At 39.2% G+C, this 25717-nt stretch overlaps 1 protein-coding gene across 1 annotated transcript in view; it reads left to right on the forward strand.

The window, feature by feature from the left end:
- The first annotated feature begins 21299 nt into the window (after positions 1-21299).
- Positions 21300-25717, forward strand: part of OXCT1 (3-oxoacid CoA-transferase 1) — a 1765637-nt gene continuing 1761219 nt past the window's right edge. The window contains exon 1 of the mRNA XM_044069775.1: positions 21300-21525. Coding sequence (XP_043925710.1) covers positions 21424-21525 — 102 coding nt within the window. The 5' untranslated portion in view covers positions 21300-21423. The remainder of the gene's footprint in view (positions 21526-25717) is intronic.

The raw sequence follows: 25717 nt of genomic DNA on the forward strand, positions 1-25717 counted from the left end.
TTGGACAGAACAAAAAGGAATAAAAAGACACTGATTTATTGTAATGCAAAAGGGGCAATTTATCTATCAAAACATAGTAGCTCTGACAGTTTCTATGCTAGGAAGACCTTCAGGAAAGTGTCACAGCCTATCTCTGAGTACCTCTACACAGTGCATTTGAAACATGAAAATGGTACAGTATACCGAATTACTAAATCTTACATCAGTTTCAAGAAGTTCTTATTTTTTATGATTGAACAGCTACCAACTGACTTCATACACGAATAAAGCTGAGTTCTTATTTTTTACTTTTATTATTTTAACTTAGCAGTGAATCTTTAAATGTTGGACTGCTCTTTAACTGTTTCTGAATTTTATTTAATTGGCCTGTTTTTGTAACAAACAAAAAGTGAAGACAGCCTGTCCCTCTTCAGTTGGGATCAGCTATTCTCCTTGCCTCTGATTGTGCTTATTTGCCACTTTTGAGATCATCATTAAACATTTGTCATGTTCTGTTGTCCATTGATGGTTATTTTTACTGTGATTGTGCATTTAAGTTTTTAACTGCCTTGTTGCTCTTTCTGGCCAAATCTTCTTCTTCTTCTTCTTTCAGCTGCTCCCGTTAGGGGTCGCCACAGCAGATCATCTGTTTCCATTTTTTCCTGTCCTCTGCATCTTGCTCTGTAACACCAACCATCTGCATGTCCTCTCTCACCACATCCATAAACCTTATCTTAGGCCTTCCTCTTTTCCTGTTACCTGGCAGCTTCATCCTTAGCATCTTTTTCCCAATATACTCTGCATCCCTCCTCAGCACATGTCCATACCAACGTAATCTTGCCTCTCTGGCTTTGTCTCCAAACCTTCCAACCTGGGCTGACCCTCTAATATACTTATTCCTAATCCTGTCCACCCTCATCACACCCAGTGCAAATCTTAACATCTTTAACTCTGCCACGTCCAGCTCTGACTCCTGCCTTTTTATCAATGCCACTGTCTCCAACCCATATAACATAGCTGGTCTCACTACCCTCTTGTAGACCTTCCCATTCACTCTTACTGGTACTCTGTCACAAATCACTCCTGACACTCTTCTCCACCCATTCCACCCTGCCTATACTCTCTTCTTCACCTCTCTTCCACACTCACCATTACTCTGAACTGTTGATCGCAAGTATTTAAACTCATCCACCTTCATCACCTCTACTCCCTGCATCCTCACAATTCCTCTAGCCTCCCTCTCATTCACACACATGTATTCTGTCTTAGTCCTACTGACCTTCATTCCTCTTCTCTCTAGAGCATATCTCCAACTCTCCAGGGTCTCCTCCACCTGTTCCCTACTCTCACTACAGATCACAATGTCATCTGCAAACATCATAGTCCACGGGGACTCCTGTCTGATCTCGTCTGTCAACCTGTCCATAACCATTGCAAATAAGAAAGGGCTCAGAGCTGAACCTTGATGTAATCCCACCTCCACCTTAAACGTATCTGTCACTTTGACTGCAGACCTCACCGCTGTCACACTACCCTCGTACATATCCTGTACCACTCTTACATACTTCTCTGCCACTCCCAACTTCCTCATACAATACCACAACTCCTCTCTGGGCACCCTGTCATATGCTTTCTCTAAGTCCACAAAGACACAATGCAACTCCTTCTGACCTTCTCTGTACTTCTCCATCAACACTCTCAGAGCAAACATCGCATCTGTAGTGCTCTTTCCTAGCATGAAACCATACTGCTGATCACTAATCATCACCTCCCTTCTTAACCTAGCTTCTACTACTCTTTCCCATAACTTCATGCTGTGACTGATCAGTTTTATCCCTCTGTAGTTACTACAGATGTGCACATCACCCTTATTCTTAAAAATCGGTACCAAAACACTTTTTCTCCATTCCTCAGGCATCCTCTCACTTTGTAAGATAAAACTGCATATTCAGTCATACATTTTCCTCATTCTGTTGCAGTTTCTGCTGATAAGGCTTCTGGTGGACATATCATTTTTATTGTGTACTTAAGGGTGCATTGTTTGTTTTGTTGATTTTTTTCCCTTGCTTTGTACATGCTGATTTTATTATTCATTTTAATGTACTGTTTGCTACAGCTAGTGCATTGGCTATTGCTAGGTTTATGTCTCTACTTTTGAGGGGAATCATTTGTATATCATTTAATCTTATTCTTAATTAAGTAAAGCTGATTACCACAACACCTCATTTATTGCTGTATTAGGTCTAAATACGGCATACCAATTTCATTTACCTATGTGCTGATATCTATATATATATATATATATATATATATATATATATATATATATATATATATATGGGTCTACTTCACAAGAACGAAAGACCACATTAACGAAAGTCAGATCATCACGACCAGATGAACGAAACCTCAGCTAATCGAAAGACCAGAAGCGCGAAATTCAAAATCCTGACATTACGGGAGTTTGATTTAGCGCTTCTGGTGGTGCTATTCAGGTGAGTATGTATGTGTAAGTGTGTTTGTGAGGGGTATTGGTGTGTGTAAGTGTGTTGTGTGACTGTGGTGTGTGTGTGTGTGTGTGTGTGTGTGAGTGAGGGACTGTAATGCGTGGCTGTCAGTTTGCCTTGTGTCTCTGTTTGTGCGATCTCGGAGTTAGAATATTAAAGTAGGGGTGGGGGGGGTGCAGGGGGGTTTGCCCCCCGGCCTATCACTGGTGTAGGGTGGTGTATGTTGTAGTTTGGGGCTGTTGTGTGTGTGTGTGTTTGTGTTATGTATGTCTTTCACAATTTCGGGATTTTGATGTTCGTGTTTTTGCGTTTTTGGTTTTATGGGGTTTCGGTGTTGTGGTCTCATTGTTTTGGGTTTTGTAGTTTTGGTCTTTCGTTCTTGTGAAGTAGATACATATATATATATATATATATATATATATATATATATATATATATATATATGTGTGTGTGTGTGTGTGTGTGTGTGTGTGTGTGTGTGTGTGTGTGTGTGTGTGTGTGTGTGTGTGTGTGTGTATATATATATATATATATATATATATATATATATATATATATATATATATATATATGGTATATATATATATGGTATATATATATATATATATATATATATATATATATATATAGAATATTGAATTATCAGGGACCACCACCAGATGGAACAGCATATATGCCTGCAAGCTCATATGCATAGTATTCTTAATTTGCTTTACTGGATACATTAAAATTTGTCTATCTATCTTTCTGTCTGTCTATCTATCTATTTATTATCTGTCTGTCTTTGTTAACCATGATAGGCTGATAGGCTGACTGAGTTGACAAAAACCCATTATCAGTGGCATCCCAGGGAGAAACGCTCCATAGCAATCAAAAATAAAATACATAATGTACAATGATTGAGATTAGAACAAATTGTAGAAAAATAATAATAAAAAGAAAAAGTAAGCAAAACTGTTAAAATGAAATGCATGTACATTTTTTATAAACATATGAACATTTTTATGTGTTAAGCTCTTTGTTTTTATAACATCATGCAAGGTAAGCATTTACTGAGTAGCTAAGAGACTAATGTAAAAAAGAAATATAGTTATTAACTGGAAATTTAGATAAGAGAATTTTTTTCACTTCTTTGCCACCACTGTCTGTTGATCATGACCCCCCCCTCCACAGCCAATTAGCCCATTTCTTTCCCATCACTGGGACAAGAGTCAGCAGGTCTATATTAGATCACCGAATGCTTAAACAAGCGAAAGGTGATTAATTGACCCTATGTAAGTGAAAGCTTACAATTTTGAACTGTCAGAACAGCAATTTTTTTCCCCCGAGGGAAAAAAAATCGCTGCTCCAAAAAAAAAAAAATACTTTAAACATTACATTAAGTGAGGGGGCTGCACCCCCACACTCCCTCTGCTTAAATATACCAACTCCGAGACTGCACTGCAGTGCCAAAAATGTCAAAGTAACTAAGCGGCCAAGCAAATTCTTTCCCAATTCACTTAAAAGCCGCTTTGATATTTTGCCGTTTCAGGCTTTTGAGGTTGACCAAGACGCATTCGAAATAATGAGTATTCGGTCTTCTAATAGGGAACTGGGTCAGCCAGGATGAGCCATCATTCAGCCAGCCATCAATAGTGGTTCCTCATCCCTATTACACTTTTCCAGCGAGGAGTAGGGGAGGGGTCTTCAATGAGATGACAGTGAAGGGCATCCCCTCACTTCCACAAAACAGTGTTCCCTCCAGGCATCCCTTTTCACCCTGTCGCAAGACATAAGATGTGAGTTTCTTGGTCTTCACCAGGAGGTTGGCATTACCCAGTGTTCTCCCAATATGTATAACCCCTTCATCTCCCATGGGAAAGACAAGTGGGTCACCCCTCCTCTCACCCCTCACTGCATGACTTCTTTAGTGCTAAGGCCACTGTTCAAACCCTAGTCACCTAGGATACAATCAGGAAATCATCCCCTGTGACTTGGAGACAGGCAGGTTGGAAAGAGGAGTATTATGAAGACTACATGTTAGCAAGAAGTTCATTGGCAGTTGTTTTTATTCTTTAGATACATTTTTAATTTAGAAATGAAAATGTTACTGTTATTTTCAGTTCAAATTTCATTGGCGATAGAGTTCAATGTTTTGGCAATACAAATTGAGTATAGAGAATCACTGGTACGATTCCATGACTTAATGGATGCAGGGTTAGTGCTCTCTGAACTTGTAGTGATGTTAGACTGTGGTACTTAATTTAGTTTGTAAGTATTCTTTTTGTTTTTACTTATTTAGACTCATTGTGGACCTCAAAGATTCTGAAGTTGTCTTCTGTCTCTTCATTTGGATATCAGATGTTAAATCGAATTTGGTTTACTTTTTAATATGTGATACTTTCTTAGTTTAACAGTTTTCCCTTGGCTTTGCTGGTTGCAAAATTCTTGTCAGTAAGTCATATCATGAAGCTCTCAGTTTACTAGTCATCCAATGTCTCTATATTCACATGAACTTTGGGTAATAGCTGAAAGGATGAGACTGTAGATTCAAGTAGTGGAGTTGTGTTCCTTTGATACTGCTATTAATGCTTCTTGTGATCCATTCCACCGAACTCCTTTAACTTAGCCTCAGTCTTAAAAGTGTTCCATGTTTAACCTGCCTACACTGCCACAAATAAATAAATAATCCATAAATAATCAAGTGACGCAGCAGTAAACCACTTTATGAATTGTGCTGTATGACCACAAATATTCAGTGCTCTGTTGATAAACGTACTCTATAAATGAGTTAGTTAGGCACCCAGATAACATTCAGGACATCTGGGCATTGGATTCTAACCTATAATTACCTTCATTCATCTTTGCTTGAAACTTTCAGAGAAATAAAATATTTTTCTTCTCTCTGTTTTCTTTTTTGTCCATCAACCTGAATGTAGAGAACAAGAAAATACTTGGAGTATAGTTAGTCCAGACTTTCAAAATTCACTAAACTATTCCTTCCTACATCTGACCAATGTATAGAAGAGGTCACAAAGTTCTATTGGTTTTGTACAACTAAGGAATATTTTAAGCTTAAGCATGTAAGATTATTCACCTAAAAGATCAAGCATCACCTGCCACTGCCTTTTTCATAACATCTATTAGTTTTCTTTTTGTGTTTAATGTTAGAAACATGACAGGACTGCTTCAGTTATGGGTTCTGAGTCTGTTATTACTTCAATACCCATAATTTTTGTTGCACAACAACCTGTTCTTTTAAACCTGTTCTGTTTAAAGCCCCAATCCATTTTAAGAAAGAAGCCTCCTCAGTATTTGGAGTTATAGTTAGTGACAAAACCTACTCCGGGGACAGAATTATCTCATAAATAAAAAAGGAACTAAATGGACTGAGTTAGTCTATTGTTATGGGGATTGTCATTAAAGGGGTAAGAACACAGTGTAAATTTATTTATTATCTCATAAACAAAAAAGGAACTAAATGGACTGAGTTAGTCTATCGTTATGGGGATTGTCATTAAAGGGGTAAGAACACAGTGTAAATTTATTTCCTTTTTGGGGTTTAGTGTAGCTGCCATGATGGTGATGGGAATTGGGTAACCATTTTCAGTTTGGGGCAGTGTCCATACCTCTCAACTGTCCAGATTTGTGCAGAATGCCTAGATTTTTGCCTCATATTTTGGTCTATTTCTCATAAAATTGTGTTTTTTCTGGCAAATCATTGACAAATCATTGAGGACTGAAGCCATAAAATAATGACAGACATTTGAGTTTCAGATTTCATATATTCTTTCTACTTTCTAAGTTTGTAAGGGCAATATTTAAAAACTGTCCCTACTTTTTTTGGCCTTTGCACTGCCATTTTGTATGTCTTTGTCCAGATTTCTTACTTTAAGAGGTTGAGAGGTTTGGTGTACACAGTACAGCAACAAAGCAGCATGTCCATGAATGTACTCTCGCTCTCTTTCTTTCTGTTCACATTACCTTAACCTACAAAGGGAGTAAAGCCATAAAGCTACAGTAAAACTGTAAAATAGGCCTGGGAAGGAGGACAGTGAGGTGCATGAGGGAACTGGGGCTGTGTTCATTGTCACCAGATAGTAGAACCAATGTTGACCTGTGGATTTTAAACAGCACAGTATAATCATTCTTACTGATCTTAACTTAGAACTCAAAAGACACCAAAAACATTTAATAGAAGATATCAGGCCAAACCCTGCAACAGACAAAACCACACTCCTAAATATTAGACATTTACTTGACGAAGAAACCTCACATGTACTACTCCATATTCTCAACCTGGCCTCTCAAAACTAACTTCCCCTTGCAGACTATCCTGAATTGGTCTATACCTAAAGCAACAAAATCCATCCCATTAAGAAAATAGAAAATGTAAAGTTTCATACTGGTCCCCTCTCTACAAATGCAAAAATCCAATATTTGACCTGAAAGCTTTTTACAGCCTACCGTCCCCTGTGCAGAACTATCTTTGTCCACCCCAAAAAAAAAAAAAAGGAATTCATATGAATAAAGTTCCATAGCTAATGTGTAAAGTAGTGATTCCTACATGGTTTGGGCTATATTCTCCTGGCCACAGAGAAAACACATTTACTTATTATGCAAATGAAGGGCTCTGGTAAAGTCTGTGAATGCTACTGAGAGAGACTGGTTGTATCACTGTGACAGTGGAGTAACAGAATGTAGTTAAAACACTCATTTTCTTTGCCTTTGCATTATTATTTTTCATCTTGTTGAAGCATACATAAGGGATTTTGTCTGATATTTTTGCTTAACCCTAGTCTGCTGAAAAAAGTACATCACTGTTAGTGGGACAATAGGAATTTCTTGTTTGTGTATAATGAAGCCACACTTGTAATTCATTAAATTCTGTGGTGTACTCAGTCATTGACATGCTTGTAAATTGGAGGACATATTGTGGCTCTTCATTTGCATACCTACTCTGTACATGAGTAAAGTGTTGGTCACATCTCCACCCAACATCTAAAATCAGTTTGATGAATATTTCATTTTATGGCAATGTACAACATTTGTTGATATCTGAAATTATACATAAAGGCATCCTTCTTTGTTTAGTTTTTCTAAATGCTTAGGTTGTTTTACATACTTTTTATTTTTTACAAGAAACATCTTTATTAAATTATCATGTGTGACACAGACAATCTTATATTTATATAAATGAAAATAAATCATAGCGGCACAATCTCAGTTGCAAACATTATACCTTGGAAACATTATACATCACTTTTAGTATAGCCATTAGCCAGTCATTGTCAGTCAACCATTGCATAGCTCATTCAGATCCTGCCTTCTTTTAAACATAAGTTCTCCTCTGGATGTAGTGGTCCCACATTTCCCACTTTTTCCACTGTAATTTACTCCTACCCTTTTCTAAAGATCCCAGTTCCAGTTGTTTTATCTCTGTTACTCTCTTTGTTACTTCTAGCAAAGTTGGTTTAGACGTTGGTGCCATTTTCTAGTTATTGCTTTTTTGGCAGCCATCATAATTAGACCCAGCAAGGCCTTATTATGTCTAGGCAATTCTAACTCTGTATCATAGCTCAAAAAAATGATTTCCCTAGTCACTCCAATTTGCTCACCCAACATCTCCAACAAAGCAGTCTGCAGGGAATCTTTAAAGTCAGCCAACTCATTACATTCCCAGAAAATATGTTCTCAGGTATCTCATTCTTCCCCATCACATCTCCAACATTTGCTGTCTACCTGAGGAAAGATTCTTTGGCGGCCTGCTTGGGGTATTAAAATATCTATGTAAACACTTCCAGGCAAAGATCCTACATTTTCTTGATTTTGTTGCATATTTGGGAGACATACATATATCCCCCCCATTGTTTCTTTGTGAATTGCTTATCCAATCTCTCTTCCCAATTCTTCCTAACCTCTTCTGATTGATTCTTATAGCATCATGCAATATTTGATATGCTCTACTAATTATTCCTTTCTTAGCAGCCACTTCTGTTCTAGATTCTACTAAGAACTCTACCAGTGCTGGTCTTTTTCTTAGGACCCCCCCCTATTTCTTTCTCTTTACCTGTACTCTGATATGAATCCTTGATATGGAAGGCAGTCTCTAACCTGCAGTCCAAATACGTTTTTGGCATCTTCCCATTCTCTTACCTTTTCCTCTCCTGTCATTTGCTCCCAATACCTTGGTTCCTAAATGCAGCCACCCCTGTCAGCAGACTCTCCTTTCCCCATTCCTATATTGGCTTAGTTCTTACCTTCTGCTAATTTATGAATATAATATTCTGTATGATTATTGTTGTTCTCCTTAAAGGTTTGCATCAAAAATCCCACTCTCTCCCTATTACTTAAACTTCCCCCGTTTCATCATCATCTCTTTCCACTTTGAATTATAGTTTTCTGTTTGTGCTACATATAGGAGCCTTAACTGTGTTGCTCTGAAGTACCCCTTCAAACCGGGTAATCCCAGTCCACCCAGTTCTATTGGAAGAATAAGCTTATCCCACTTGACTCTTGCCTTCTTCCCCTCCCAGATAAAATCCTTCAACTCTTTATTAATTACTATCCACAGCTTCTCCTCTGGTTGATAACAATATGCCTGACCTGTGTATAAGACTAAATGGACTAAAAACATTTAACTGCGTGTATCTTACTATCCATACCCATATAACAGAGCTTCCATTTTCTCTGTTTTTGTATTATCTTTTGTTTAGTCTCTTCCCACATATCCTTAGTTGCCACACCAGTATCATTTTAATTCATACTCCTAAATACTTCATTTTATCATGTCCCCATAAGTATGAATATTGCTGAACCAATTCTTATGTGTTACCCCTATTGCTTTTGTTTTGTCTTCATTAATTTTGTATGCCAAAAAGGTTTGAAATTTTCTCAGTATGTTCTACAGCACTGTAATGCCCTTTTCTGGTTTTGCCAGGTATAAAATAAAATCATCTGCAAATAGACCCAGCTTCTCTTGACTACCATACCAACTATATCCTCGAATTTCTAAGTTCCTTATTTTCTTTGCCAATGGTTCTAAATGTAATGCAAACAATAAAGGGCAGAGAGGATATCACTGCCTAGTTCCTCTGCTCAAGCAGAGCTTATCAGAGAGGACCCCACCCACTTTCATTTTCACCTCTGATCCCTCATATATCATCCTAATCATCCTTATATTTTTTTCATTGAATTCAAATGCTTCCATTGCTCTGCTCATAAAGTCCCAACTCCCTCTGCCAAATGCTTTCTCTGCATCAAGACCTACCAACAACTGTGATATTTTCTTACATTCTGCTTCCATCTGGATCATCACTGTTCTGTTAATGTTGTCAAATGTTTACATCACCTCCACAAAACCACATTGATTCATATCTATCAATTTTGGTATTACTTTTGCCATCCTTTTTGCCATTATAGACATAAACACTTTATAATCATGATTTAGTATGGAAGTGGGCCTGTGTGAAGCTGGATCTGATGGATCTTTACCCAGGTTGTTTTACATACCTTGATGGGAATGAAACCCATTCCTTAGTCAGGGCATAATTAAAGTTTAAGAAATCAGTTTTGCTTTAGTCTTTGACATTTGAAAATAATGCTCTTCTCATCTTCTAAATGAGAGTTTTCCAATGATATTCCATAGAAATACTCCAACAGATGTTCTTTTGCTTGTCAGATATCTACAAAAGATTTTCACTAGAAGTATACATTTTGTTTACTGGAAACTGCAATTCTAAAAATATGCAAGACTTGTGTTACTAACAAAATTAGTTCATCATCAAAAGGAATTTACAGACTTTTTCTGAATATAGAATGCTTCTATTTCTACTCCCCCATGTCTTCTACTTATTTACTTCTGTTTTTCAAGCAGCGTCTAAATTCCCCAAATAGAAAAACAAATGTGGAGAGGAGTAGGCATGAAAAATTAAAAAGCTTAGAATAACACTTAAATTTAGACACCACAAGTGGTTGTGAACAAAGATGCCCGAGCCTAATATGTCATTTGAGGCAACTGGCCATGCTATAGTTGGTACACGGCCTAGTTCTAACCCTCTTCAAGAGGGTATCCAGTCAGTATGTCCTGATTTCTCTGCCATCTCACTGCTTGTACAGGGGCTTGCAAAAGAAAAATCATTAGCTGAACATGAATATAGTGGCAAAAATGTCACCTATAAATGAAGGATTTATGACTGTAAAAACACTTTCACTGATCTTGGATTTGGGAGTTCCATGTCAGGGCCATACTACCCAGCAAATTTTCGCATGCTCTCTAAGTTTCATCTACCCTTTCCTCATTGAATTTCTTACTTTTGTAGTGAAAACATCTGGCAATCTGATGGTGTACAAGAGAGGAGGTAGTTCTGACAGCTGTCCAGACAAGCTGTATCATATCCTTATGGGAGAAAAATCCAGCTTCCTGGGTCAGACCTTAGTCTCAGAGCTATTAGTGAAGGTTGCAGGATTTGATTCTATCAGAGTTACACAAGATAAGTTCACCTTTATTAAAGGATATTTTTAAATGGCCCTTGGAGACCTTTTCTACCCCCCCCCATTAGATGTACTAAAATTATGTAACTACCAGATCAGTAGCAATTATTTCTATTTCTTGTGTATTATTTTTTCCTTTCTGCTGTGTCTTCCAGTCATCTAGCCACCACAAATACGACCCATTCATTCCCCTTTACTGGAGCAGTCTCATTCATGTCATGGCCATTGTGCAGTAAGCCATGCAGAGTATTTTTCTCTTTTCCGGCCTAACCCTTTCTCAACCAGTTTACATGACAACTTGTTATACTCTATCTTCTGAGCATGCACAGTCTCTGCTTACAATCTATGAAGGCTGATTTGTAAATGTGGCTTGGCAGACACAAGCAGGCATCCCTGACCGATAGTGTTGTATGCTATACACTGATCTCTTCGGTAGATGTAAGCATTGTAGTGGGCCAGCCCCTTCCTCCACCATAGGATGGATAATTTGATGGTGTCTGCTCACTCGCACCTTCTCCTATAGCTCTCTCAGCATTCACAACCCTAAATGACCTCAGGTCTTCATCCATTTATGCCATGGAAACAAAATCCTTCTAGTGTTTTTTTTTAAAACACCTTTACTGAATTATCATTTGTGGCATATGCAAACTTATAAAAGTAATCAAACCATTTCACATTTACAAACATTATACATCACATATATTGCAATATATCTTATAATCTAAGCAACATTACATAAATTATTCAGTTCCTGTGTTCTATTAAACAATTCCTCCTCAAAAACATTTTCCATATGTATTGTTCCCACAATTTCCATTTTCTTCTATATAATTTATTCCTGCCCTTTTCTAAAGATACCACTTCCTATTTTTTTCCTCTGTTACAATAATCACTGCTTCAAGTATAGTTAGTTTAAAGTTTGATTTCCATTTTACAGTAATTGCTTTTTTTGGCAGCCACCAGAATGAAACTTTCAAAAGCCTTACTATGTGTAGACAATTCAGATCCTGTATCTCAGCACAAAAAATTATTTCTTTAGTTATACTTTTTTGCTTACCCAGTATTCCTGACACAGTAATCTACTGGGAATTGTTAAAGTCTGCCATCTCATTTTGATCCCAAAACCTATGTTCCCACATATCTCTTTCCTCTCCATCACACTACCAACATTTGCCATCTACCCAAGGAAAAATTCTCTGGAGTCTGTTTGGGGCATAAATGTATCTATGCAAATACTTTCAGGCAATAATCTTAAATCCTCTAGATTTTCTTGCATATTTAGGAGCCATAGATATGTCTTCCAAAAATCCTTCTATTGATTCCTTTTAGGATATTTTCTTGAGGTTTTCTTTGGAATCTGATTCTTGTCATATGCTGTACTACATATCCTCACCAAAAAAAAAAAAAAACGATTTTACACAGATCCAAAACTAGATACATTTCTGTAAAAACCACAGTGGTTGTCCTTGCTGTTTATCTAGACTTTTCTTAATCAGAGGTTGAGTAGGAAGGGTACACACCTGTAACCTGCAGAAGATGTTTCTAGAGATATTTGTAAATGGGCTCATTTACCATATTACTACACTGTACTCATCTTCCCCATGAGACCACTGAGCCCAAGCTGAATGCTGCACCTGCCAGGACACCACCGTGCAGAGGGCACTGACTCTTAAAAAAGGAAAGAGTTTGCCATTTTTCTAAGCTGTCATTAAGTGATCATGATCACCTATAATAAAGTGTGTAACTGAAAAGTGTACTGTTTTTGAAATGTAGTTTACAGTTCATCTACCTTTGAAAAAGAAACAGAAATATTTGCGTTTTAGAAGCTCTCAATAAGTGTTAATGACAACTCGTAAACTGTCACACTGTTATTTTTTCAAAGATATCAGTATGTTATTAGATAGCATTGTTTCCTTAAGAAAGTTTGACAGTTTTAAGCAGTCACAAAAAGACTGCAGGGAGGGGGCACCGAGTGGGTGTGTCACCCAGGCGATGAAATTCCCTTGCTGCAGCTCTCCATATAGCCTCTTTCTTTAGCACTCCATGTTGTAAACTTTTGTAGCACAATCACTAGCAATACAGTTGCAGATGTGCACACACTTACTGCCTTGGGTATGCCGATAATGCAACATGTTCAGTAAGTAAATTATGAAAAAAATGTACTGTACTGTGGCTCTGGCCGATGTATATTTTTTGTTTTACCATATACAATCTATATTTGGCAAAAATGTAGGAAATCGTAATGAGGTATTTCCATTAAGAAAGCAGCAGAAGTTAAAAAAGAGGCAGGATTTTGTGAGGAAGCAGATAAGGAATGATTGTGTGTGTACAGGCTGTATAATCACTGGTGTGTCTGTCTTCCATGTGTTCTTGTGTTTCTTGTGCTGAATGATGCAGTTCACAGCATAACTATCCAGCAATTTTCCTTTTGACATGTTGAGATGAGAAAGGCAGCATGGCTTTCTGAACGCAGCTTTGAAGTCCTACATATCCCAAGGTTCCTGGCATGTTCCATGCAGCCAGAAACCACCAACAATGAAGAGTTAGAAGTCATATACTATAGAATCATTCTCATATCACGTAGCTCTTCTAGTATGATCTGCAAAAGTATAGGGAATTGGCCTGACAGTGATGACTGCCCATTCTACTAACTGATGTCTTCTTATGCTAGAACCCTTAACAACCTGCACTACACTACACTACAGCAAATAGTTTTGTAGGTTCATAGATTCATAGGCGGCAACTAGACTAGTGGCCCTAGAGCCTTTACAAACCTAGCCATGTTAATCCCAAGTATCCCCATTTGTTCTTGTTTGGGTAGTTCACAATTTAGGAAAAGAGCGGGTCTGTGATCAACACCGGCTACCCCTGTCCATGCAGGACATGGGTGTCACCCCAGGGATGAATTTGCAGTCTCCCATCCAATTATTTAGGCTGTGTTTGAATAGGGTCAGTCAGGAGCTCTGTTTTACATGAATAGGAAGTCTATTTCAGAGAAACGTCATTCTCAGGGAGACATATTTGTCTGTCCAGCATGTTCTGTTCATGTCCCAAGCTAGGTTGAGATCCCTAAAGTGAGTGACTCGTGTGCCATTTGACTTGCAGATGTGCAGCATTTCTATTAGGGCAGAGTTGGAGACTGCTCTGTAGGCCAGGCACAAGTCACCTCTCATCAACCTGTAAGATACAGTGTAAAGTGACAGAGCTTTCACCCTGTCCATGTAAGTCATGGTTTGGAGTCCAGGTATTTTCTTAGTGAGAAACCTCTGAGGTCTCTCCAGCTGCTGCAGGTGTCTGGTGAGGTACATGCAAAAGGGTGTATTATACTCTATTAGTGGTCTGATGAGGTTGAGTACAGTGGAGTTATAACATCCCTTAACCTGGATGCTATGCCCTTTTCTATGAGGTGTGCTACATAGAAGACTTTCCTTACCATTGTGAAAACTTGGTGGTCGAAGTTCAGATTGCTATCAGTCTGTGTTCCTAAGTCTCACACCACTGGGTTGGAACTCAGGTGGTTGCTGTCAGTATTGTAATTTGAAGGGAATTCCATTTTGCCAAAGGGAATAATAATGCATTTTTTGCATTTAGTTTTAGACCATGGCTTTGTCATCAATCACTTGTTTGTGTTAGTTCTTCTTGTAATATGTTGACATCGTGGGGGAACTCAGTGATTGCTCCCAGTTTGCAATCATCAGTGAATGTGGTGAGCCCAAGGCCATCTACATTTGGCCAGGACTTCTGAGAAATAGATACCGAACACTAAGAGGCCCAGCACAGATCCCTATGGTACTCACTAGTGACAGGTCTACTGGTGGAGTTGGAGTCACCAATTTTGACAGAGTGTGTTCTGTTGGTGAGCCAATTGGTTACCATCTAGTAATGTAAGAGTTAATCCCTAGCTGGGACAGTTTCTCAATGATGCCAGAATGTGGAATTGTGTCAAACGCCTTAGCAAGGTCAAGATAGGCTGTGTGCACTGTCTTACATTGTCCATGGCTTTGGTGACATTCTCAAAGAAGTCTACCAGGTTTAATAAGCATGATCTTTCCTTATCAAAGCCAAACTGAGTGGGGTCCAGCATTTGGGGGTCACCTATATTCTTATTGACAAGATCCATGATAACTCTTTTCATGACCTTGCCGATAAGGATGGTTAGATTTATGGGTCTGTAGTTCCCAGGGTCAGTTTATGCCCCCCCCCCCCTTTGTGCAGGGGATTACTGTTGCTGTTCTCTATTCTGCAGGAATATAGCCAGTTCTCAAGCTATGATTAAAGACAATGCCAAGTGGGTCCGCTAGGTCTTGTTTTAGATTGTTTAGTAAACAACCTGGGATATTATCTGATCCCATTGAGGCCATGTTTTTGGCCTTGGTGAGCGCAAAGTTGACCAGGTCTCTAGAGATACTAGGCAGAGGGCAGGTATCAGGTATGCTTTGGGATATGGTAGGTGGAGATAGGGGGTGAAGTTTGTGCTGAAACTGCCAGCCAGCAGGTTGGTGATATCTTCCAGTGTAGTATGAGTGATCCCATATACAACCAGTTTAGCACATAGTGGCATTCCCTTTTAGACTTCAGACATAGTTAAAGAATGCCTTACGATTATCCTTGGCAAAATTTTAGTTTTGTAATTTGCTTTAGAAGACTTTAGAAGATTTCGGATTTTCTTGTTTAGGCATTAGGGAACGTTTCTCTGCAGAGTGATATTCGTATTGCTTTTGAACAACAGTTTCTTCCTCTTGTTATATAATCTGTTTATACTTGAGGTCCACCACGGTGGTTTGTTTTGTGAGAAGACCTGGTTTTGATCTGGTCAAGTACAGCAGAGTTTATGCAGTTACTTAAGTACAGGGCATTTGTGTACACTTCTACATAGTGATCATTAATGTCTGTGATTGTGAGTGGTATGAAGCTTTTTATACCATCACTTAGTAGGCTGTAGTTAACGTTGGTGAAGTTTTTTATAATTTTTGTTCCTGTGGAGGTGTCAGTTTCAGTAGTTACTTCAAACGAGACTGATTTATCATCTGACCTAACCAAGGAGGATGCATGGAGAAGTGCAGTGACCCCCCCATGTTAGTGAGTACTATGTCCAGAAAATTAGAGCCCCTAATGGGGGTGCAGACTATCTATTCCAGAGCATTTTGTGTTAACAAAGTCCAGGTACCTCTGGATGAGTGTGTTTTTGCTCATGCATGTTCCACATTCTATGTAGGAATAGTTAAAATCCCCTGTGAGTAAGGTGTTGGGCTGTATGATGAGGGATTCAAGTAAATCGAGGTAGGTGGTGTGCTTATCCTGTTTCATGGTGGGGGATCTATAGCTAGCAATGCTGTAGTATGGTACTTTCCCGATAATTAATTGGACAGTTAGAAAGAGTCATGCAGTATCATCAGTTTCCAAGTGTATTTGGTTTTAATGAAGATAGATACACCTCCACCTTTGGTTCCTTCACACTCATTTTGAGGTCTGAATGTGTGGAAGGCATTGTAGCCTTGCATGGTCAGGATGCTCTCAGCAGCCTTGAACCATATCTCAGTAACTGCACAGACTTCAGAATTCTCCAAGGTGAGGAGTGCTTCCAGGGAGTGTAATTTCATGTTTAAACTTCTAACATTAAGCAGCACAACTCTGAGTTTGTCTCTATTAGATTTTGTTATGTTGGAAAATGTGTTGTTTTGACATTGCCTAAAAAAGGCACTATGGAGGAGGCAAGGACCTTTACCAGTATCCAAAAGCCTAGGGGAGACAAATGTAGACCATCTCTCGCAAAGCAGTGAGGTCTGTCTACCATATCCTCTGAGGCTGACAGATACTGGATCCCCCTGGACTGACACCAGAAGCCAAGCCAATTGTTGAAGTCAATAATTTTTTGTTCATTTTGTGTCATCATCCTGGGTGAGGGTAGGATACTGCTTAGGGCGAGGGACATACCTGTCTGGGACACATAATCAGAGAGTTCCATCATGTGTCTCTTCATATAGTCCAGAGAGGTACGTCTGAAGTCATTCACTCCAACATGGCCTATGACAGAGTCATAACGGTACTTGTTGTTAAGTGACTTGAATGCATATGTGATTTGTCTGATCCTACCACCTGATAGGCAGCTGACTGTGACCTTCTTCTTGTCCAGTCTGGTGAGGAGAAATCTATGTGTTTCACTATGGAGTTGCCTATGACCAAGACATTAGATGTATTTTGCCTTAGGGGCTTATTTGTTGAGACACGAGTGTGTGCGTTGATATGTGTAGTGGCTTCTTTTTGCTTAGTGGTGAGTGTGGGTGGTGTGAGTTTGGGAGATCTCTGTTCTTTTGGCAGGCTTTTAGTGATTACCTACATGTATGTGGGTTTATGTGTTGTGACCTTATTTTGTGTGAGAGATGAGGTTCGTGTGAGAGGACATGCATGTGATCAGGAATACCTGACAGGACAAAATCATCATCTGCAATGAAGAGTAAACCTGTCTGGTGGACATCTGTAATAAATAAACTCTGTAACAAAAGGAAAGAAATTGCTGTCCAGGACCCAGAAGGAGCAGGTGCCCAATTGGAAGCAATCTATTCTTAACCTGAGCAAGCAAATAAGAGCACTAGTAAAATCCTCCAAAGCAAACTTTGAGTCCAAATTGACCACATCTACTAAAGACAATCATAAGGCCTTCTTCACATATGTCTGCAACCTCAAAGGAAACATCCAGAGCTGTTCAGAACTGGTTGTCAAGGACACCACATATACAAATGCTATAGATATAGAAAACTTGCTGGTTGACAGAGTCAGCGAAAACTTCACCCCTCTCCCCATCAGTAAACCAGGACATCCCCAGTACCTGCCCCCTTCCCCTTATATCTAGGGAACAGGTCATCACTGCTCTCTCAAAGGCAAAAAATACAGCCTGTATGGGACCTGCTAACATCCCAGGCTGCATCTTACATGAATGCAGGCAGGAATTTGCAGCACCATTAGATGCCCTATTCAGTCAAAGCCTGAGTACCAGCTCTGTCCCAGCTGAGTAGAAGACAGCTACTGTCATCCCTTTGCACAAAGGTGGAGTGCCCACCGATCCAGGAAATTATAGACCCATCAGTCTAACTAGCCTGATCTGCAAGGCCATGGAATGGATTATCATGGACCTCATTGACAAGGACATTGGCAACCTCTAAACACTCGATCCCACACAGTTTGCCTTCATCAAGGGGAGGTCACGTCTGTTAAATTTGGTCAACTTCTTTGAGACAGTCACTGAAGCCATGGATGAAGGGAAGACGCTGCACACCACCTACCTTGACCTGGCCATAGCCTTCGACACTATTCCCCTCTAGGGCATAATAGATAAACTCTCTCAACTAGGCCTCAATCCGTATGTTACCAGATGGATAGCAAACTGGCTCACTGACAGAACCCACATAGTCAAAATAGGGGAAGCCACCTCAAGCGGTAGACCTGTAACAAGTGGCATACACCAGGGTTCGGTCTTGGGCCTCTGTTATTTGGGATTTACTTTTCTAAGGTGCAGGCCAAAACCAGTGGGCTATGGCTGATCAAGTTTGCAGATGACTACAAGCTGGGTGCTGTCATCAATTCCCCTGGTGATGTAGACATCCTCCAAGAAGGTCTCACCCAAACAAATGACTGGTGCAAGAAACATGGCCTCAAGCTGAATACCAAAATATGCATCATCATCCCCTTTGGGGAGGGTCCCACAAATGATCACATTAATAAGAACATCCTAAGCATGCAGTCAGTCATGAGGGATTTGGGCATCCAGGTTGATAGCAACCTGACTTTTGATCACCATATTGCTTCCGTTGTATGGAAAGTTTTCTACATGGCCCACCTCACAAGTAAGGGTATCTCATCCAGGGAAAAGGAGGTCATAACATCCCTGTATTCATCCCTTATACGGCCCATTATTGAGTACAATGCCCCTTTTGGCATGTACATTGCAAAACACATGCAGCAGCTGGAGAGACCACAAAGATTCCTCACCAGGAGAATCCAGGACCTCAAACATGTACCATACACAATTAGGCTAAAAGCCCTATCCCTCTATTCAGTTTCCTACAGACTCCTCAGAGGTGACCTCTGTCTGTCATATAAGGCGATCTCGGACCCTGCCTTGATGGGACTGGTGTATATCCACAAGTCAAGCTCCACTTGAGTAACCCACATGCGTGGCCTCAACCTGGTTTGTGACATCCATAGGACTTGTTGGTGGGACAGATTTTTGTCCCAGAGACTTCCCCATCTGTGGAATAGACTCCCTCTCTACATCAAGCAGAGTACCTCTTTACCCCTTCTTAAGCACAACCTGAATAACGGGATGGGAAACAGAAAATACACCCCTGGAATTCCACCTGTGTCCCTGATGGACAGGGGCATCAGGCGCTGACTTGTTTAAACATGGGCTAAGCTCTTAGCCAGGCTTATAAGGGCCTCAGGGCCAATGGACTAGTAACTTCCTATGATCCTATGACAGTGTTAAGATGTTTCAACAAAAATCATTGGTACAGATAACAGTGACTCATACTGTTCTGTTAACAAAACACAGCTAAATAAAAGCAATGGTTTACAATCAAAATTCTGAAGGCTCGAGTCCAAACATCGTGTGGGTGAAAGGCAGTTTTTAAAGTAGCACAATGCCGAACTGGAATAATACAACATCATAATAACAAACGTAAAGCTTGATTCGTTATTATGAGTACAGCATTGTGAATCGAGATCAAGGTACAGTGAGGATCAGGGAACTTACCCCTTTCCTCACTGTAGTGTGATCTCGGAGTTAGTATATATAATTTGCAGGGGGTGTGGGGATGCAGGAGGGCTTGATCCCCTGCTAAAACATAAAAGGACATAGAAACTTTCAAAACTGGAAATCTGGTATGTCGAATGTTGTTCATCGTGTTTACGATGTTCGACATTTAGGATAGATTTTGTTTTCATTTTCGGAATTTTTGCTCATTGTTTTGATGGCAAATTGTTTTGCCTTCGAGATTTGATAGCAAACCAAAAGCAAGTCTTTACCTGCTTATTCCACATTTTGAGAGACAGTGTTCTGGATATGTAAAATAAAAGCAGAAAGCTGTTTGTGTACCAGAAAAGAAACACACACACTCACAAACATAGAAAGGAGCACGTGAACTTCAGACATGTATCCAGAAAAGTATATTTCACACTCAAACCTAATATTGTTGCCCCCCCCCCACACCCACCTATCATTTAAAAATGTACTTAACCATCATAAAGTTGTTCTATACACATAGGGAAAAGGGATACTGTGGTTTCAGTCGGTTCCACTTACAACTATAAAATGTCTACTTTTAGAGGTGCATTTCTCTGACATAAACATGCTTTCTGTAACTTTATATTGCAAACATTACTGTAGACAGTTCCAAACATTCTATGCTCTTTGAGACAAAATTCTGAGAGATTCTCACAAAAAATGTAGTCATCTGTGTACACTGAGGATGCTTACCCTTGGTGAACTTACTTTCTGCTACTGTGACTGTATTATGTTAAAATCCATAAAATGACAGTCACAAATTGTTCCTGGCAGGGTGATTAGGATAAGGCAATATTCTTCCAGGATAAGTGTGTGTGTGTGTGTGTGTGTGTGTGTGTGTGTGTGTGTGTGAGTGAGTGTATACACACACGACTGTATGCATGCACATACTAATAGTTATTATACTAATGTTTTTTCTTTGCATTGTACACCTCTAGTGCCAGAAACATAAAGAATGACACAGCTTCACATTTTACTAACCAAATAGGTCTACTTTAACATTCATGTGCCTTTGTAGGGGTGTCTCAGTAGTACTTTTAATACTTAGCTTTACATAAAATGCAAATAGAGTTCTACCCCTTGGTGGAAAAGAAGTCTGGTATATTGCAAGCAGCCTGTTGTATTTGTGCTGTCTGAAAATCATAGACTTGAGTGTCTACAGTAAGCTTAAATTAAAATGGCTTTAGAACTAGATGTAATCTTCTGCTTCAGAAATAAGCTAAAATATGCAAAAATAAATAGCAAGTAAAATAAAAACTTTCATTCCCAGACCTCATTTTGTAATCAAACAGAAATATCTGACTATTAAAACATTAATGATCTTAAATCTAGAAGTAAATAGACTCTAATGATGTTAATGTTTTGCTTTTCAAGTACCATCTTCACAGTACTACTTGCACTAATAAGCAGGAAGAAGGTAAATAAATGAAAGCATGTCAATGTGTGTATATAATAGGGGAGGGTGGAGGAGGGGGAATCAAGTTATCCAATCAGAAGATAAAATAGACTGACCAATCCTAAGGAGTCTTGCATTTCCACAGTGTGTCTTTGTCATGTATTAGACAGCTGAGCAGTCCCAGAAAGGCTATTGCAGAGTATAGCAACGTGACCTGTATATCTAGTTTTTTTGGCTTAAATGTGAGCTAGTTGTTCCAGTAGCAACCAGAAACAAAATTCTAACTGAAGATGGCGTTGTCCAAATTGTTTGGCCTTAGCAAAGTCATTGGAAGAAACTCTCTAACTGCACGGGGTGTTAACATTAGCACCATATTAATATCACATAGTAAGGTAGGAAAGAATGAAACACCTCTTTCCTTACATTTTGAAAATAAAGAGGAGGCATTGCCTATCATGGGGTGTTAAAATGTGTGGTTGATTATGAGAATGTATTGAAAATTACTTTTAAAATTAGCTGGTTTTGAATGAAAAGTAAAATGTACAGTCTCAAAATGTAGGCTAGAGATGTGAAGGTTAATTTTTCATGAGTGCACTAACCTGTAGTTTTTAATTTAACTTTTTTCTTTTGATATAGCTGTGCTATGCTTGTACAGACAAGTATTTTACATATTTAAGTAGATTAAATGTTAGTAGCATTTAAAATGACACGTAGCTCATACAGAAGTTGGCAGAAGTTAAATAATGGTATGTGACTTTGACCTTGTAAGTGAAAGTGCCGTCTGTGAAGTTATGTTTTTCTTAATCTGCAGTCACCTTTCAAGCCAAGTATCTCACACTTATACTTTTATTACAGGAACTAAAGTGGACTGCCTTTACATTGCATTACATTCTCTTTTATAAAGAAATAATTTTTTGAATGCAGAGTTTAGGATTCCTAAACAAAAAATAACCTAATCAAAATGCCAGACTTGCATGGTTTAGAACTCCTTAGCCACATTCAGTAATTTAAATAAAAATCATGTTTAATGCTGTGCATCTAAAGTCTACAGAACATAACACTTTTGCCTTCATCTGTTCCTCTTTTCTCCAAAGATTGTGGTACAGTGTATGATGGTCAAAATGTGACAGAGTCCTTACCTGAGGACTGTATGAAACTGGTGTAGATTAGGCTTCCTAATAGCGTTAGTCAACCAGCCCTGACCTTTCTTTGTTAGAACAGAAGGGCACTGAGAGGTCATATAATGAAAGCAGTAGAGACAAACTTTGGCAGTAGAAAGTCTTACTGTACTACCTGGTCTCCAAAAAGATACACCTGCTGCTGAACTTGTATTTAGTCAAAGGTGTCTCTTGGGATAGCAGTATAATGGCTCATGTGCATGTTCTGTAACATCTGAAGGGTGTGCATCATTCTTCTGTTGGCTGGATTACCTGTAATAAGGATTTGAATGTGGTGGTGTTTTTTTTCTTTGAACAGTACCCTGAAGACAGTATTTCTGTGTTCTATGATATATCCACCCCCAGTCCTGGCAATAGCACCTTGCTTCACTGTTTTGTGTGTGACATGAAAGTTGACTGGCACGGTCCATGTTAGTTTAAAGTAGAGCTGGCTAGTGTCCGTTTGAATATGATTTTTCTTTTATTATTGTATATTATTGCATTTTGTTCTATGTAAATTTTTTTTGGGGACAGTCTGGTCAATTGTATATTGTACATTGTAATTTAACTCTGTTTTCAGTATGTCTTAGAGCTTTTCTCCTCGGGTCTCTGCTGAAAAAGGGCTATTTTGCCCAGTCAGATTAACCCAGTCAACAAATGTCAAATAACTAATGCATAGCTCCCTGATTCCACAAGTTTCAGCAGTCCAGCATGGATGTATTTTTATATGTGCGAGGTATTTTCTATAATCTGCTTTTATATCACAGTGATTTCATCTGGTTCTGAATTGTGAGGTGCAGTATTTGTGCAGATTATAGATGCTACTGTCAATCTTAATAATATAGTTCATGCTTCTCCCACCATTTTTATACACTCGTATCTTCCTGGACCCCTGTCACATTATACAGATGTGCTTCTGTTGCCTGTCATTCAATCCTGGATATTATAGTTTATTCAAGGTCGCACACTGTCATCTCAGGCCAAAAGAAGTATGGAAAAACATGACTTGAACAGCTGAGCAAAGATTCAGGATTTTATTTCTATGTATTCTGGGAGCCGAATCCAGTATTATTCACATCAGATTTATTTTTGTCATCAAGAAATTGGATTTGAGCCATAGCCATACCTCTTAGCTGTACAGATTTTTGCAGACCGTCCAGATTTTTGCCCCATATTTTTGGTCTGTTTCTCATAAAGTTGTGATTTTTCTGGCAAATCACTTGCAAATTATTGAAGGTTGAAGTCAGAAAATAATGGCAGACATTTGAGTTTCAGACTTCACGCCCTTGAGAAAATTCATACTAATGCGAAACCTGTTATTCTAACAACTTTCTACGTTTGTAAGAGCAATATTTAAAAATTGTTCCTATTTTTGGGCCTTTGTCCCCTGTTATTTATGGCTTGTCCAGATTTCTTGCTCTAAGAGGTTGACAGGTATGACCCCCAGCAATAAATTGTTTTTGATCTGAGGAAGAAAAAAGCTGAAGCTCAAAGTTTGCTGATCTTGTTACCAGTGACAAATCACTAAACTGTGCTTGACTTGTAAGAAGAGTGCACAAAACAGTCCTGTACAGTTCATTTCCCACACTCACCTTTCACCCTCCTGGAATGAAAGAAGTGCAGTTCTCTTTGTCTGCTTTTCTGGTACATAGAGTGTTCTTTCCCATATTGATTTTCATACATTTATTCAATAAAAAACAAGCGCACACACACACACGCACATATTAATTATTTTGCTCTGCTTCTGCAGTGTGATCATTTTATTTGATGATCGTTGTGATTAAACAGTTCTACAGTGACAAGGCCGTGGAAGTAGATAAGATCTTTTCAGAAATGCAGAAAGTTGTTGCAATGTTTTATTTTGCACACCTTTTCAGTGTTGTGTGGAAGGCTAAGTACAATGTGTTCTACTTAAAGGCATCTTATTCTCATTCTCCCTGGGAAGTCCAATGCCAGTGTGCTGTCAATATCATTTTGCCCTCTGATTCAGGCAGAGCAGTGTGGATTCTGTCTCATTTCTAGAAGAAGAAATCCTCTCCTTGTCCTTGTGTGGATGTTAAGAAGGGTCATAGTAATTTGTGTGTTCTTTTTTTTTGTTCTGCAGAAGAAATATGAAGGTGTACTCAGAATGTCTTTTGGGAGGTGCTGCAGCAATTTAGTGTTCCAGGTGTGTGCCATTTGCTCCCTGTATTTGAAAAGCAAAAGTTGTACCCACTTTTTTGGCATTGTCAGATATTTTTAGGCTGAGCATAGGACTCTACCAAGGGTGCATTTTGTTCCCCTTCTGTTTGTGACCTTCACAGACAGAATGCCAAGGTGCAGCCAAGCTGTGTAAAGAACTTAGTTTGGTGACCTTGGGTCCTGAACCTTTATTGTTTGTAGATGACAACTATCCCGTTGGCCTGATATGACTTGGATTTTCAGATTGTAGCATGTGAAGAGGTTGGGATGATAATCCGCACATCAAACGTAGAGGTCCGTTTTCTTTTGGAAAAGTATGTATTACTCCCTGAAGGTGAAAGGGGGGGGGGGGCGACAAAACTGAGGTGGTGGAATTTAAGTCTCTTGGAGTCCTGTTAAATGAAAGCAGAGGAGATTAGGAGATTTACCAGTGGATAGGTAAAGCAGTACTACAGACTCTGCAACAGCCTGTGATAGGTGAAGCAAGAAGTGATTCCTAGGATGAAGTTCTGAGTTTACCTTTCAGGCTGGGTCCCCATCCTCACCTATGGTTGTGAGCTTTGGAGAGTGACTGTCACACTGTACAGCCTTTTTGTCTCGAGAGCTGCTTTTTGTAATGGAGATTATCTTCCAAGCCATGAATTGTACAGAAACTCATTTGACTGAAATAACTGATTTAACAAAACAAATAACCACTTGTAAGGTATTCTAAAAAGTTAACCACTAAGGCTGTATAGTTTTCATAGACTCCTTTGTGTTGCTGATTGTGACGCTCCTGCACTGGCCCAGTAATCAAGGAGCCTCAATCCTCACCACTAGTATCAGTGAGGGAGGATGGACAAGTACACACAAAGTAAAATATAATTTCCTTAAGAGCACACAGAGATCACAGTCAGTGTGGGGCTGCTTTCTCCCGATCCCCAATAAGACTTCCCACTGGCACAGTTATAGGGTTAAGATCTCAGCTGAGTGGTCATGCCAAAACCTCCAGCACCCTCTCTGTCCAACCAGTGCTTTGTGTCCCTGCCCAAGTAACTGACACACACATTCTGAGATTTGATTTATATAAAAACACACACACACTCCTGGGAAAGGCTGGCACAGGTTTACTAGCTATGCCCTCTTCTGCCCAGACTAAAAGGTAGTTATCACTGCCACCAACCAGCTCTTTATCAGCTACTATAAGGCCCTTCCCAAAGGGTGACCAATTCTACTGTGTGATATTACTATTATTCAAGTGGTAAGT

The sequence above is a fragment of the Protopterus annectens genome, chromosome 1.part0 (genome assembly GCF_019279795.1).
Source record: "Protopterus annectens isolate FY-2018-M chromosome 1.part0, PAN1.0, whole genome shotgun sequence".
In the NCBI taxonomy this organism is placed as follows: Eukaryota; Metazoa; Chordata; order Ceratodontiformes; family Protopteridae; genus Protopterus; species Protopterus annectens.